The sequence below is a fragment of the Stegastes partitus genome, unplaced genomic scaffold (genome assembly GCF_000690725.1).
Source record: "Stegastes partitus isolate 25-593 unplaced genomic scaffold, Stegastes_partitus-1.0.2 Scaffold1442, whole genome shotgun sequence".
Taxonomy (NCBI): Eukaryota; Metazoa; Chordata; class Actinopteri; family Pomacentridae; genus Stegastes; species Stegastes partitus.
Window position 1 is genome coordinate 104,731 of NW_007579173.1, and position 14,835 is coordinate 119,565.

General features: G+C 39.5%; 1 protein-coding gene across 1 annotated transcript in view; it reads right to left on the reverse strand.

Moving 5' to 3' along the window:
* Window positions 1-13,926: 13,926 nt before the first annotated feature.
* lrch4 (leucine-rich repeats and calponin homology (CH) domain containing 4) overlaps window positions 13,927-14,835 on the reverse strand; it is a 54,014-nt gene continuing 53,105 nt past the window's right edge. Inside the window, exon 18 of the mRNA XM_008299646.1 lies at window positions 13,927-14,258. Coding sequence (XP_008297868.1) covers window positions 14,109-14,258 — 150 coding nt within the window. The 3' untranslated portion in view covers window positions 13,927-14,108. The remainder of the gene's footprint in view (window positions 14,259-14,835) is intronic.

Here is a 14,835-nt window from a genome sequence, read left to right on the forward strand (position 1 = left end):
GAGGTGGCCGTTCCATATGTGTTGATTTGTAATGCTAAACAAACTCAGATCTGTGCAGGTTTGGTCTGCAATGCTGGTTACAATGGCAGCTAAGTTCAAAGTGAGCTCTGCCTTTGCAAGATCTGAAAACCAGGTTTAACCCCTTCAGTCAGTAATATGATGAGAAGAAAAGATATTCCCAGTGAACATCAAAGGCACTGCATTTTTGCCACATTGTGTGTTCACTGGGTTAAGATTGAAAAGACGTGATATGTTTTTTTAATGCAAATTGTTTCTGATGTTGTGATGCAAAACAGTTGGCTCCAGGCTGTAAATATCTATGTCAGGATGGACATGGATCTGAAACTGCTTTTAAGACACTAATGTGTCCTTTGAAATGAAGGAATACAGGTAGAACAATCAATCCAACAGTCTGAACAGAGGATCGATGCAGACCTCTTCGTTTTGAAAAAGACTCAAAAGAACTGTTGCACAATGTTTGTATTTTAGTGTCTTGCGTCATTTTCTCTGTATGTTTACTTTCTGTAGGATCCTGTTATCTGGACAACATTCGCCAGAGAAGGGAAATACGCAGGAAGAGCAGTGATCTGGTTGCCTGTATTGTTAGATAGTCAGAGGGACGGTCCCTGCCTCTTTGGGAACATTATATGTCTTCATTAGACGGTGCCAGAAGTGAGATGACAGGAAAGAGAGAGATGCAGCAAAGGTCCAGGGCAAAAATGGCATTTTTAATTGAATTATTCAAGTCATGTATGAACACTGTCTGGTTCAGCCTTCTCAGTTGTGAGGAGTTTGCTGTTCTCTGTTTTGTATCATAAAAACTTTGATATATTTGGGTTTCTAAACTGTTTTGAACCTGTATATCAGGAAACATTTTCACTCACAAAACTAATCACATATTTCCTCTCTCTCCACTTATCACACTGCAGCTATTGCATGTTTGATGCATCAGCAACACATTATTATTTAAGACTGTGTATAAATAATGGTTTGCCTCGACTTAGTTTACTCTATGAATCAGCACTGTAAGGAGACAAAGCACCCAAACACATAACAGTTGTATTTTTTCCCCCTTATTTTTTTCTGTTGCGGTCTGTGGCCACTAATCAAGTGATTGTTAGGCTTTAGCATACCAGTAAACATGGCAGTAAATATGCTGAGACCTTACTCTAATTCTATATGCAGAATCGTGATCAAAAGAATTGTAGAAGCACCTGTGTGTGTACTTTAGAAAGCATAAGTTGAGAGTTTCATATTTACTTTCTCCAGACCGGATAAAAGTGTCAAAAATTTCCTCAGGCTTTATTTTAATTTATTTACAATCAGTCGGCAGATAACTCTGATAAAACACTGAGCTCTCTCGCTTTCTAAAGAATTATCATGTGGTTACCAATCAGTCGAGTCTGACACGACGTCCTCACTATCATCCCCAACCACAATCACCAATTCAGTGTACAGTACAGTACAATACAAAAGAAATATTAAGGTCCAACAGCTTAGAAAAAAACAGCTGTTTCTACACAAGGCTTCATCCTCAAAAGCGGATGACTCATGTAGACCATTTGGGCCCATTGTGTTTTGCTCAGTCATTTCAGAACATTTCTTTTCCGAGACACCTTCAAGGCCAACAGATGGGTCATAATTTGCTTCCATGTAGTGCCAGGTCAATATCTGTGTTTTCTTTTCATTTGGCCAACATAAAGTTTTCAACAAGGACAGTGCAACATGTAGACCACTGTGTCCACGGTGAAAGATTTTTTTTTTTCACCAGCAAGAGGATGCTTGAAGTATTTTTTTTTTTTGTTTGTGGCACTGTGGTGTTGCCTTTGAGTCACAGCCAATTGCCGCTTTCAGGCTTCTTGAAAGACTGTGCAAGTGCATCTTTTATCTTTGGAGCAGAAAGAAAAAAAGCAGCGGAGCCTTTGTTTCTGCAATTCAAGCCTTGTTTCTGATTTGAGTATATGCCAATTTTACACAACAATGTTTTTGATTTGTTTAGAATAATGATTCCAATCTGTAAAAAGCATTTGCAAGTTGAGTGGGTTTTTTTTTTTTTTTGTCTGGATGTTGTGTATGTTTATTCACACTGAATTGGTGTTTTTAGAAAGGCAAAGAAGGGAACTTATATCTGCTGTGTTTTAAAAATCATCAAGAACAGTTTCAACATAAAGATATAAACTGCCTTTAGAAAATCTAAGAAATAATGTGGGGAGGATAGTGTGTGTAAAATGATCACTCGGATTTCAGTAAGTAGTAGTCAGAGCTGTATTGTTTTACTTTGTAAAGATTTGTCCATCTTAAAAGCTGATTGTGAACAAGTTGCTTCTACTGTAATGTTAACTAAAGAAGTACTGTTGCTTCAGTATAACTGATAATCAAAGCCTACGCCAAAATGAACATCAGCAATAAGCCTGGTTTGTGATTTTACATAGAAAAGGATGATGGTCATTGTTGTTGAGCTTTCTAGTTTCCAACAAGAACAGTAGCATAATGTGGGCTGTTTGTTTTGTTTGTTTGTTTTCTTTAAGCAAAATGGAATTTCATATATGGAGTTGTTTATGTGAGAATCACATCTGAAAGTTCTATTAAGACATAGAAGGACTGAAGGCTCTCAGCATCTTAGTGTTATCAGCAGTAGGTCAGAATCATCATGACTGAACGTTTAAAAGGCCTTTAGGGTCTTTCAACAGCAACAAAAAAAGGCCTCAAAGAAGGTCGAGTGAGCTCCTCTTGAACCATACACAAACTGGAGTATGTATCACAAGAGTAATGTATGGTTAAGATGGTCTCAAAACCTGTGCACACCAAAAAAAAAGAACTCCAGCACATGCATGTGATTCAAGCACAGAACAGTATCTGCAAGCGTAAAACAATTCTTACAAGACGGTTTTTCTGCTCCATGTGCACAAATTCAACCTCATAAACACGGATGAATGCTCACGACTGCTCAACGCTCAGTCACTTATCAAGTTGACTTTTGGGACTTTGGAGGACAGTGGTGGATTGATCAAACACTGATGAACACTGACAGCTTCTTTTGTTGTTGTTGTTGCTGTTATTGTCTACCGCTGATGGTGGAGCGCTGTAGAACTACGCAGCTGGCTGGAGTAGCAAAGGGTATCTGCTTGAAGGCAAAGTGAAAAATTATGTTTTAAAATGCCGACATCAAGTTTTCCAGCGCCTGTAAACAGAGACGGAGAAAACGGTGACTAAACAGAATGTAATAAATGTCAGTGCTGACTTCCATCCTGAAGGGGTCTCATCTGCGTCGTTAATAGCCAAAATATATGCCGTGATATATATGAATAGGTCCGAGGGCAGTGGTGGACATTAGTACAGTTTTGAGGTATTTGTACTTCTGTTCCTTTATACTCCGCTGCAGTCCAGAGGCAGTTATTGTACTTTTTGCACTACATTTATTTGATGCCTTTAATTTACTAATCTCTTACATATTCAGATTGATGATGCACAATATAACCAACAAATAAATGAAGATGTAGTGTTGTTGGAAAGTCCTGCAGTGATGCCTTATTATTAAGATGAAATGTTATCATTAATAAAGTTACACAAAATAACCAGCTGCAGACATTAAAATCAACTTCATCTTTAATGCAGTTTTAAAATCTTGTTTCAACATATACCAAGTCTCAAAGTAACTTGGATTTTCCTTTTATTATAAAATGAATGCAGGAATGTTTGCGGTGATTCTTACCACAACCCTCTCATTGAATGCAAATGGCTAGAAATGAATAGAAAAGTTTGTTTGTGTTTCTCTGTTCAGGTGGCGGTTTCCATCCTCATTTCCAAGCAGATAACAACTGCGTGATGAGGAGGAGGAGGAGACCTGACTTCAGGAGTCGTCCATACCCCCCTCATTCTCCCAGGATGACACCCAGACACTCTTTGTATGGATGGTGAGCTGCAGACACAGAAACCCATTACAGCAGGGACACAGAGACTCTGGATGCAACATCAACTGAGTAATTTCCAAAAAAGAAATGATTCAAAGGCAATGAGTCACTGCTGGTGTTAAGAAATGTTCTAGGACTTAAAGCAGATAAGGGGGAAAGAGGTTAAGTAAAGCTGAAGTCACAGGCTGCTTCTGAATATTGATGAGATTAGTAATTAAGGTTGGTTGGGAGCACAATGGCACGTACTGTACCATACCTGCAATAGAATGTTCTGATCTGTGTTTCTCCATGTTCCCCAATCCGATGTGATTTTGATTTTAGATGAGGGAATTTTTCCGCGATAGTTTTTGATGCAATAATTGTGACAATAAAAGGTTTTTGTCCGTTTCTTGACTGATCTCTTAGTGGAGATTCTCATTGTAATAGTTCTTAACACAAACTAGCCCTCTTTTTTTCTTTCACTTCATCTCTTACAAACTTTGAATCCTATCATCTGTTCAGTTGGGTCCATGTCTACCAAATGTAGTCCACTGTTCTCCTCGAATAACGCCTTGATCTGTAGCCCCGGGCAGGTGGCCACCCGCAGATATACTGTGTTCACGCTGCGAGCAACAGACAGCTTTTTAGCATTTGACCTAGAAATTCAGACAAGGTGCAGATGGCCAACAAGCTTTTTAGCTGACAGGAGATGTGAAAGTCACAAGCCAAATCAAGGTTTGTGATTGGACGTATTTTCTATGAACACTGGTGATAAGTGCAAAATGGTTGAAAGGTTTTGCTTCGGCTGTTTTCAGATCTGAAAAACCCAAGTTTGGAATTAAAGTGACTAAAGTGAGTTCTACCCTATGCAATATCACCTAAATGTCAAATGATTTAAAACTGTATCACCTGTTAATGACGGCATTGTGTCCAGGTGAAAGAGTTCAGATTTACTATATTATAAATACAGGCTCCACTGTAGCAACTCAATTCTGTTAAGTCTTTTTTTTTTTTTTTGAGTATTGTAACGCTGGAATCATGTCAGTCATGTAGACTGGAAGTCGCCTGGTCAGCCACCATGTCGATACAGCCACAGGTATTCATGATGCAGCCTTTAAGTGTCATCTCCCGAACACCTTTTGCACTCATATTGGACCATACATTCATAGTGTTAGTCCTGGCCATGTTCACACCAAAAAACTACATCTGAGCAGAACAAATGTACCTTGACTTTATCTGACCAAAGCATGTGCTCCTAATATTCGATAGGCTTATGTTCTTTTTATCTTGTTATCTTGCAGTTTTGTGCCAAAGAGCAAGCACGCTTCTTTTTTGTTTGTTTTTACTGGATGCTGTCCATTGAGGTTGGCATGCTACTGTCCATCCCACTTTTAACAGAAACTGTGACTTCCATTGATAACCCTGTGCCAAATTAGAAGCACTTGCCTGTTTGTTCTTCAGTGCTAGATTGCCCAAGTAGTACACCGTCTGTGGGGTCACTTTAGGAGGACAACCACTGCTGCTCTGATTAGCGCTACTATGGCACATTCTGTACCTTCAGATTACTGCTGCCACTGTGTTTCCATTATTTCTTTTGTTTTTGTTCAGCATCTTTGTGAAGCATCAGTCTGATTTTTCAGTTCTTTTCCACGTGGATCCATGATACAGACATACACTAGGCTGGTATAGGTCCAAAACAGAGAAAATTCTGGTGTTCACAAGTCACTATACCTTTGTTTATGCACCAATGCTGTTTGGAAGGATGTTTGAATGATAAAAGGTTTTTTAACTTTTGTACCAGCAATCACAAGTGTATTCAGTTTCTACTTTGGGGTCTATACTTTCAATATAGAGCTTCTAAAGAATTTGTTTTGGTTGTTCATGAGAGGAAATACTGAACTTGTCAACTTAGAAATAATGCTATTATACTTACATTTAGGTGATATTTCACAGGGGCGTACTCACCTTTTAGCCATTCATATGCCTCCTACTTGTTATACTAAGAAACTCTGAACTTCTGCTTACAGGTTTGGTCAGAGCAACAGCAATGCTCAGGGAATTAGAAACAGCTGTCCCTCTACTGTAGACACACAAATATCCCAATCTACTTAATTAAAGAAAAACAATCGTAGTGTTTTAACACTGAAAATTTATAACAGAAACAGTGACAGAACACGAGCGACTGACTGAAAGTAGAGACATCAGCTGTCGGTGAACCCAGACTGCTCAGAGGACAAACACCAGAAAGCATGCTCCCTGTACCCACATACAACCAGCTGTCATCAACTGTCTGAACATCAATGTTCAGGTCTCAGGACGACACCTTATCCAGCTGCATTTGCTGTGTACCAAATGTGAAATGCATTTAAAAGCCTTGGGAAAAGCTACGGTAAGTACTATCCTCAACTTAAATCTTGAATTCAATGCAGCAAATTGGTTTACAATAAAATATGTAAATATATGCATGCTTATTTCAGTATGTGATTTCATCAGGGAACTGCTGCCTCACCAAGGTGTCTAAACTAAAATATAAATGTCAGTTCATTAAATTAGTATTTTTTAATTAATTACAGAATATATGGAACTTTTGCTTTAGCTAAGGCATGTCGTCGCTATTTGCTTTAACTCGATATAGTTGTTGTTCAGGTGTGTTTCCATGGCTGGGAGTGCAGCAGTGGACTCATGTAACCTACAAGTTACTAAATGCAGTTACTACAGCGTGGGCTGCAATACACAGAGAGAATCCAACTGTTTTTGTTTATTCTTTCTGTATTACCGCAAATGTACAATGCTATATAGATAATATCTCCACCCATCACCTGCTCCAACCTGTGATTTAACAGGATTGATTCTTGATGTTTGGTACTTATAAAACCCTGGAGCTCTGAATCTGTGTCATCGGTACAGGTGTGTTGCAGGTATGTCAAATGTTATCAATTGAATTGTTGAAAAATAAGAAATACTTGCACTATCCATCATTTCAGCTTTTAGTTTTTTCAAATCAACTGCATACATTAACCCCTTGTTTTGTGTTGTTGATGCTGAATTCAGGTGCTACTGTCTGCAGTGGTGATTCATCCGACTATGCTCTCCTGTTTTGGTGAGTCTGTGCACATTGCTGCCTCAGATTTCTGTTCCCGACTGACAGATGTGGAACCCAGAGAGGTCTTATCTGATGTGTGTAAAGACCTAAATGAATGTTCTAAGAAGGGCCAAATGCTCATGGTGAGATGACACACCAAGACCCAGGCACAGGATGACTCGCTACTTCTTAAGGTACGTGCAGTTATTTTGGTACACAACCCCAGTTTGCAAAACAGACTTTCTCTTCTGGTATTTTATTTTTTTAACTCCATGCAAGACTTTTGTTGTTGCATTAGCTTTACCTTTTGACAGCAACTTTGTTAAAGCAGCTCGATAATCACAATTTACAAATGCAGACAGGTCACAGATGTGAGCCTGCCCACACTGACCCCTCAAGTCATAGACCAAGTGGATCGACATAAGGAAACAGTCTCAGAGGCCCAATTTTGAGCTGTCGTTTTCCCATTTAATCGTCACCTTCTTCACCTCTTCTAAGCCTGCTATCAACGCAGGGCGACGAAGCAGCACAGCAGATCGGCTGCTGGCTGATACCCATCCTTGTCGGAGCGTGGGGGTTCATACACGTCTTCAGTTACATCCCATAAATGTCAGGCTGCCTCTCCAGTCCCTGCCTCGGTTAGCTGTAGGCCTCCCAGGGCATCTGCTTGGACGTGAGAGGAATTGGCCCTACCCCATTTCCATTCACAAATGCGAGCATTCATTAAGTTTGTGTCTTATCAGCAGACTGTCCTCCAAGGCGGAGTGTGATAGAGCAATTAAGATGATAGTCAATTAGGCCACGCTGCTAATTGACTCGTGATTAAAGCCAGAGCTGATTAATAAAGTGAAGGCAGCCCTCTTCCTCTCGGCCTAGATAGGGAGGAGGAGTGATAGATAGCCTTTGTGTGCTGATGCATGGAAGTAAACAGAGAAACAGCTGTGCCCGTCTTTAGGCTTTAAGCTGGTTAGCTTAGCACTTAACGTTGTTTTAGTGCGATAATGAAACTGCCTTTTAATGGCGCCGCACTGATGACTGTCGTGGCTGCAGGTATTATGTATTTGGGCTGTCTCACTGTACGCAGTATCTGAAAAACATCTCTAGGGTTTTTTTTTTTTTTTTTTAATTTGGCATAAATGTTCCTTTCTACTCAAGGATGAACTGATCAGAATTTCAAGGGGCCAGTGGGAGCTCACAAAAAACTTATGACAAAAATATACTTAAATATCTAAAAGGAAAAAATGGTTAAGTGATTTTATATCAATTTATATGCAAAAGGTCAAAGATCAACTTTACTGTGATACTATAGTGTTCTACAAAAACACTTTCCTGGCACAGACAGGAACAAAAGGGACCATATTACACATTTTCTCAGATAGTGAATAAGTGACACTAGTCTTAGAAAATATGCTGATTGTAAAGATTTTCTTTTTTTTGGTAAAACATCTGTGTTCTAGAATTTATAGCTTCTTTTCAGTAACATTCAGTGAAGACAGCACAGGAAAGTGTTTACTGGAATCATACATGTTTGTATAGTGATACCTTCCATTTCACAAAAAAAAGACCAAATATGGTTTAATTCTTTCCTACTTATATTATAGATGCATGGACAGGCACAGGTGTAAAAACTAACATAAATGGTGGGTGGAAGTATGCAACAACAGGGGGCAATTCCAGTTTATTTTTCTTCTTTTTAAACTCTAGATTCAGCAGAAGTAAGTGAGATTTTTAGTGTCCCACAGCACCAAATACCATAATATACAGCATCTGAGGGCCATAATAGATGTGTTGCTAATAAAAGATTTGGCCAGATGCTGAGACTTCTGGCTTCCAGCCTGCTGCCGCTGTTTGCTGCAGTCCCTGCTGCTCACCTGTAGAGTTTGATAAAAGAGAAGCAGTGCATCCAAATATGAAAGCAAAAGCATTGTCTGCCTAATGGTATCTATTCATGCAAACAGCTTTGTCCAGGTTTTTGGATTTCTGCCCCCACCCCATTAGAGGGGAGATCAAACATCATTAGTGGGGCTTAGAGAGTTGGAAAGTTACATTGCAAAAAAAAATCCAGCAGTGACATTCTAAAACTAACACCCTGGACAGGTTTCTAAAGGGTAGCATTTTTTGGTTTAATAATTCATGGTTAATTGAAATATTTAATATGCTCGATTTTTGTAACTTTGAAAGGGCTTTAATGAATAAAAAAAGGGACATGACAAAGTTCAGCTTATTCTAAACACGAAAACCCATCAGCTGGTTTGAAAGGCGTGCTATCTTTTAGCAAATGGCCAAAATTTCACCATTTATCAGAGTGAGAAATGTCTAAACAGAAAAAATCATCTGGTTTTAAACTTTCCAACAGTCCTTGAACCATGTAATCATGTGGTGTGTTCTGGAAAATTGACCAACTCTAAGCTTAGAATCGTGATATTTCATCAAAATCACTTTATTTTACATGTCTCACTTAAAAAAATGTCAAAACATTTTGCATAAAACCCCGAAAAAATGACTCCACTGCAACCAGAAATTCTGACACTATTCGGCTAAACTGCAGCTTTGTAGAGTAAATACAAGATGTTGAGTCACCATTTTTCTGCAGTAACCCTTGTGGGCATTTGGAAAAATTGTGCACATACTGATTTAATTTTTTCCCCCTCAATTTTGGAAAGCAAATATTCAAAAAAATTCTGCTTTAATTTTGTTTTAGGGTTTTTTTTTCTTGTCTTTTATGGTTTATGGTGGCATAACTGTGTCATACTGCACAGAAGACATTTTTGTGTTCTTCTACTTTTAGCCATGATTGTGCTATTTCCATAGAGACGCAGTGAAAAAAGTCACCACAGCAATCCACAAACTGCTTGGGGTTCTGTGGGTTAAACTGGAAGTAAAAACTATGGATATAACAAAGTGCATCTGAATGTATTTGTGTTTTTAATCGATAAAACATACCATTCATACACATTGAGTAATTACAGGTATAACAGAACAACGACAACAAACTATAAAACAGAAGCTGTCGGTCTTATGCTGTTGTGTTGGAGCTGGTGGAGACTTTGGGCACGCTTTCCAGTAAAAGTATTCTTCTGCGTCCAATAAGGAAACGGACTACATCTAAACACTTATGTCTTGGTTTCTAATCAATCTCTGAGCACTTGTACTGCAGCTCTCGACATGCTGTTAGTTATTTGTTTAAAAGTGATAGACTCCCAGTTTTCAAGGACATCTCTCTTGCTTGTCACTGTTATTGTCGGTCGATTTGGACAAAATAAATGTAATGAAACCTCTATTTATTATCATTGCATCTAGACTTCTGTGGTATAGGTCTTTTTTTAGTTCATATATTCAGCAGGTTGTCAGCATTGGAGAATCACATCTTTGCCAAAAGTTGCCTTAACTTCTTTTAACATAGCTTTATGTCTACTGTTTCCCCCGATTACTCAGGATAAGGTGTTTTTAGAATAGAAATATGGAAAATGTTAAGCAGTGTGTTCACTAAGCAACACCAAAACAAAATCCCACTGGGCTTTATTGCATTCAGTGTGTAAGCAGGAATCCAAAAAGCTGGACAACTACACTGCGGTGCAAAAAAACCCAGGATTAGTTTTGTTGTTTTCGTAAGGTTGTAATGAGCGTACATGCTTGAATTGAGAACAAAATGTTTTCTACAGGCTAAAGTCCACATTCGGTGTGACCTTCCACCGCACTGAGCACATCTTGAACTCTCCTGGGTCGACCGTCTAAAAGTTTTCTTAAGTAATCTTGTGGTATATTATGCCAAGCTTCCTTCAGCACTTCCCAGAGTTGTTGTTCAGGTTTTTATTGTTTTTTTCTCTCTGGCCAGACATAGAAGCTTCTATCATTTTAAAGCCTGGACCCTGTGAAGCTCGTCCATCACTGTGTTTTTTTCTGCTGTTTTTGCCCCATATATGATTTCACCTTCCAGAAGGAATGACATGGTGAACCAAGATTTGTCTGTATTTTTCCACATTCATGATTCCGTCAACCCCATACCACCACCACAGACCTTCCACCATGTTTCACCAGAACATTTTGAACTTTCACTCCACAGAACTTTCTCATTGATCTTTACTCCAATCTTTGTGAGCTTTTGCATATTTCAACGTTTCAACCCTGCTGCCCTTCTGAAACAGTGGTTTCTTGGCTGCTACCCTTCCACAGAGACCCTTCCTGATCAAACTTCAGACTCCAGGAGGATCAACTCGGCATTCAGATGAAGCGGGCAGATGGTGAGTATGTTCTTTGCTAGACTTCTTTCGGTCTCAAAGAAGAAACTCCAAGAAAATGAACATCAGATACCCTCCAGAAGCATAGTTTCTTAGCCTTCCACTTTTTTTTTTTTTACTCATCAGATTTCTATCAAGCAGCTTAAATATCACATTTTGAGAATCCAGTTTGTTTGCTGATTTGTCCTGCTAATGCAAAATTTAGATTTTTGTTTAACCATTTTTGGTACTTTGAATGGAATGGTACGATTGAGACTTGGTCTTTTGTAGAAGAACACTGCCAGTGAGGTCAGTTCTTACAATATGTCAGCCTCAACATCTACAAACATGACTTAAGACCTCACTTGGAATCACGCATTACAAGAAATATCAGTAAGAAACTTTGGATGTCTTTAGGGAAGCCTGTTGTAATACAGCAGAAGACTAGTGTAGCAAATCTTATATTGTATGCACAACAAACCTTTAGAGCAAAGGGACGTCACACTTTTTAAAAAAAATACCATGTACATATTTCCTGTATGTTCCAGGTGTATCTTGATGCAGAGACTGAGAATTGCATATGTGTGGTCATTTTAAACACGATAGGTCAACAGCCTTGCAGGTAATGGCCAAAAATCAGCTTTGCAGTGCACTGACCTTTTCAAACAGTGAGAGGACTGGTTGTTAAAACAAGAAAGCAGCTCAGGAGCCAGTTACACCAGTTCTATCATCAATCTTGAGGTTCACGCCATGAATCCCAGATTACATCCAATCATTTAAAAGAAAACAGGTTTTCAGCTCACGCAGTGTTTCAGTGTACAACACGTCTGTTTTACTCCTGTTTGTATAAAGTCAGAGGTAAAACCGGTGTTTTTAACAGACACCAACGCACTTTGAGTTGGAGCATTTCACACAGTTAATTAAACCGTCACTGTCAGTGTGGTGATAAGTGCCCAGAGAGGACACACACACACACATAACTGTACGTGTTCAGTGCTGCAGCGACTGGAGCCACTGCTGCACCACTTCAGCAGTCGGTCTATTTAGGACGTTTTGCTACACTTTGGCAGCGCTGACCGTGACACAGGTTGACTCGTTCACAGGTTAAAGGCATGAAACCTGGTTTCTTCTAAAATAAGCCTGTATGTCACAATCCGCGCCACGTCCATGAACATCTCTGTCTCTTTGACTTTTTGTCTGCTGCTGCTGATAACTGCTGCTATTTTACGCACAGTTAAAAGTAGAATCCACACATTTTTTTTGTGCATATTTGGGATTCTACCTCATTTTGTAGTGGAATTTTACTTTACGCGATGCTCTTATCATGTAAAGTAAAATACCTTTAGAATGCTCTTAGCAGTGCTTCTTATTCATGGCTGTTTTTCTTCGGCATTCATATATGCGTACGAGATGCCACTTTACAGAGAAATAAAGGAATAGTTCACCTTCAGGAATTCAGCATCACTCCGTACAAACATTGCCAGGAGATAATAGGTGCATTCCGATAACCATACCACCAACCATTTGGCATACCAGAAAGAAAAAGAAATATGTAATATAGTATGTTGAATGCAATATACAATAAAGATCAGGTTGTTCTATTACATCAGGTCTCTTTTCTCTGGCCATTCTGACCCACAAGATACGTCACATAGGCCAGGGTGTCTGTGTGAGGATAAAGAGCACACAGACAGATGACAGCTTATTTCACATTATACACAATAACAATGTTTAAGGCTCAACAAGCTGTATGTAATATTGAACACAGGGAACACCTTTTTCACTCCACGCATTCTTAAAAACTCAACTCCCAGCAGATATTTGAAAAAGTTTGTGTAGAGTTGCAGTTAATGTAGCCTTCAGCAGAGAAAAGCGACAGTCTGGTGAGCTCAGACTTTCATGACCCCAGAACAACATATTTTTTAAACTTCTCTAACTTGTGGTCCGACTGATGACGAGTCACATGACATCACGAGTGAATTTATTTGACCTCACGCAGCACCCTCTGCAGATACTACAGGCTTTGATGGGGGAGTTGCAACAAAGGCCAGTTCATGGTTTCAGTGTAACCGATGCAGAAAGTGGACAGCAGACTTCCACCAACTACATTAGCTGCATTGCCCCTCATGTTGAACACACACACAAAACAAATCTGGCTCCCATAGAAGTTTCTAAAAGGTTGTACTTCACATGAGAGTGATCATTCCTGGGGTGTGAAGAGTATAGTGGGCAGACATAGCACAGGATTCCTGGAGAAATTAGCACTTCCTACACACCGGCGATGTACAAATCAAAGCACTTGCAAAATCTGGCAGCGGCTACTTCAATTAAAACTCTTATAATGAGGAATTCTAGAAGTGTGGATGATGGAGAATCCCCTTGTACAGTCTCTACTCATAACAAGCATTTGTTCTGAGCACCATTTGTTTTTCTGGCATATGTGCAGTTGGCGTGCTACCAGTGATACAGGCTTCACTCACAAATTGTGGGCTGTGCAGAGGGGTCCTCACTGACTTGGGTGAATGATTAAATGTTCGTCACACAGCGTTTGCAGACACGGAAAGAGTGAATCGGCCTTAAATGTGGAATTATCTCTTATGATAAGCCAACTAGCGAAGCATGCTCTACTAGAAATTTGTACTTTTCTGTACGTGATTTCAATTAAAGGTGTATATTTTGCACCTCTCTTAACCTATGCCCCCTAATCTTTACCATGAGACAGGAAAAAAGACGAGGCTTTGAGGCATTTACAGATTTATTTGAAACATTATGTTTGATGTTTGGAAGATGGCCACAGTAGGACTAACTGTAAAGTCAATGTAATAATAAACAAGTCAAACATGAAGCATGTTGAAACAAACACCAGCCCTCAGATGGATCTCTTTGGTGCAGAATCTTTGCAGATGCAGCTTTGTGGCGCTAGCTCTGTGCTGAGTCAACAGCCACCAGTGTTTCCTGTTTCAGGGCCCGCTGGGAGCCGTCCGCCAAGTCGATCAATACCTGGACCGTCTGGGCCAGCCGACTCAGCCCCTCGTCCTCCATGATGAGCTGAGGGGAACACAAGGTGTCCTGGGAAATGAAGGAAAGAGGTGTGAGTAGATACAAGTAAGAAACATACAGCACATCCTTTTCACTGTAAATTGTTCACCTTTCAAGATGTAAAATATTAAGCTTACATATACCTCCAGGTTTAAATTCCCTGAAAACGTGGTTCTTCCACAACATTAAATATTCCTTACTAACTTGGCAGCATCAAAGCTAAAGCCGAAGATAAATATCCATACTTATTATTTATTAATAACTGTCAAAAACTCCACTAATATGCTCCGTCAGGACCGTGTGGGTGTGGTTTGACTACATTTGACTGACAGTGCCGGCAACATGAGCAACATTCTGATCGGAGTATCCCCTCCCACTTTACAGCACATAAAGAATAAAGAGGAGAAATCTCTCTTGAGGAAAACCAACATTTGTTTTAACGGACGAGCTCGTGTTCATGTTGGAGCTTTAAGGAGCTAACTGTGAAAAAATAGATTCAAGGATCTTTAATAATACTATCCATAGCAGACACAGTCAGTAAAAGTGCAACATGCAGAGCCTTGTGGAGTCTTGGGACAACTGCAGGCAGACGCAGTTGTTGGTGTTT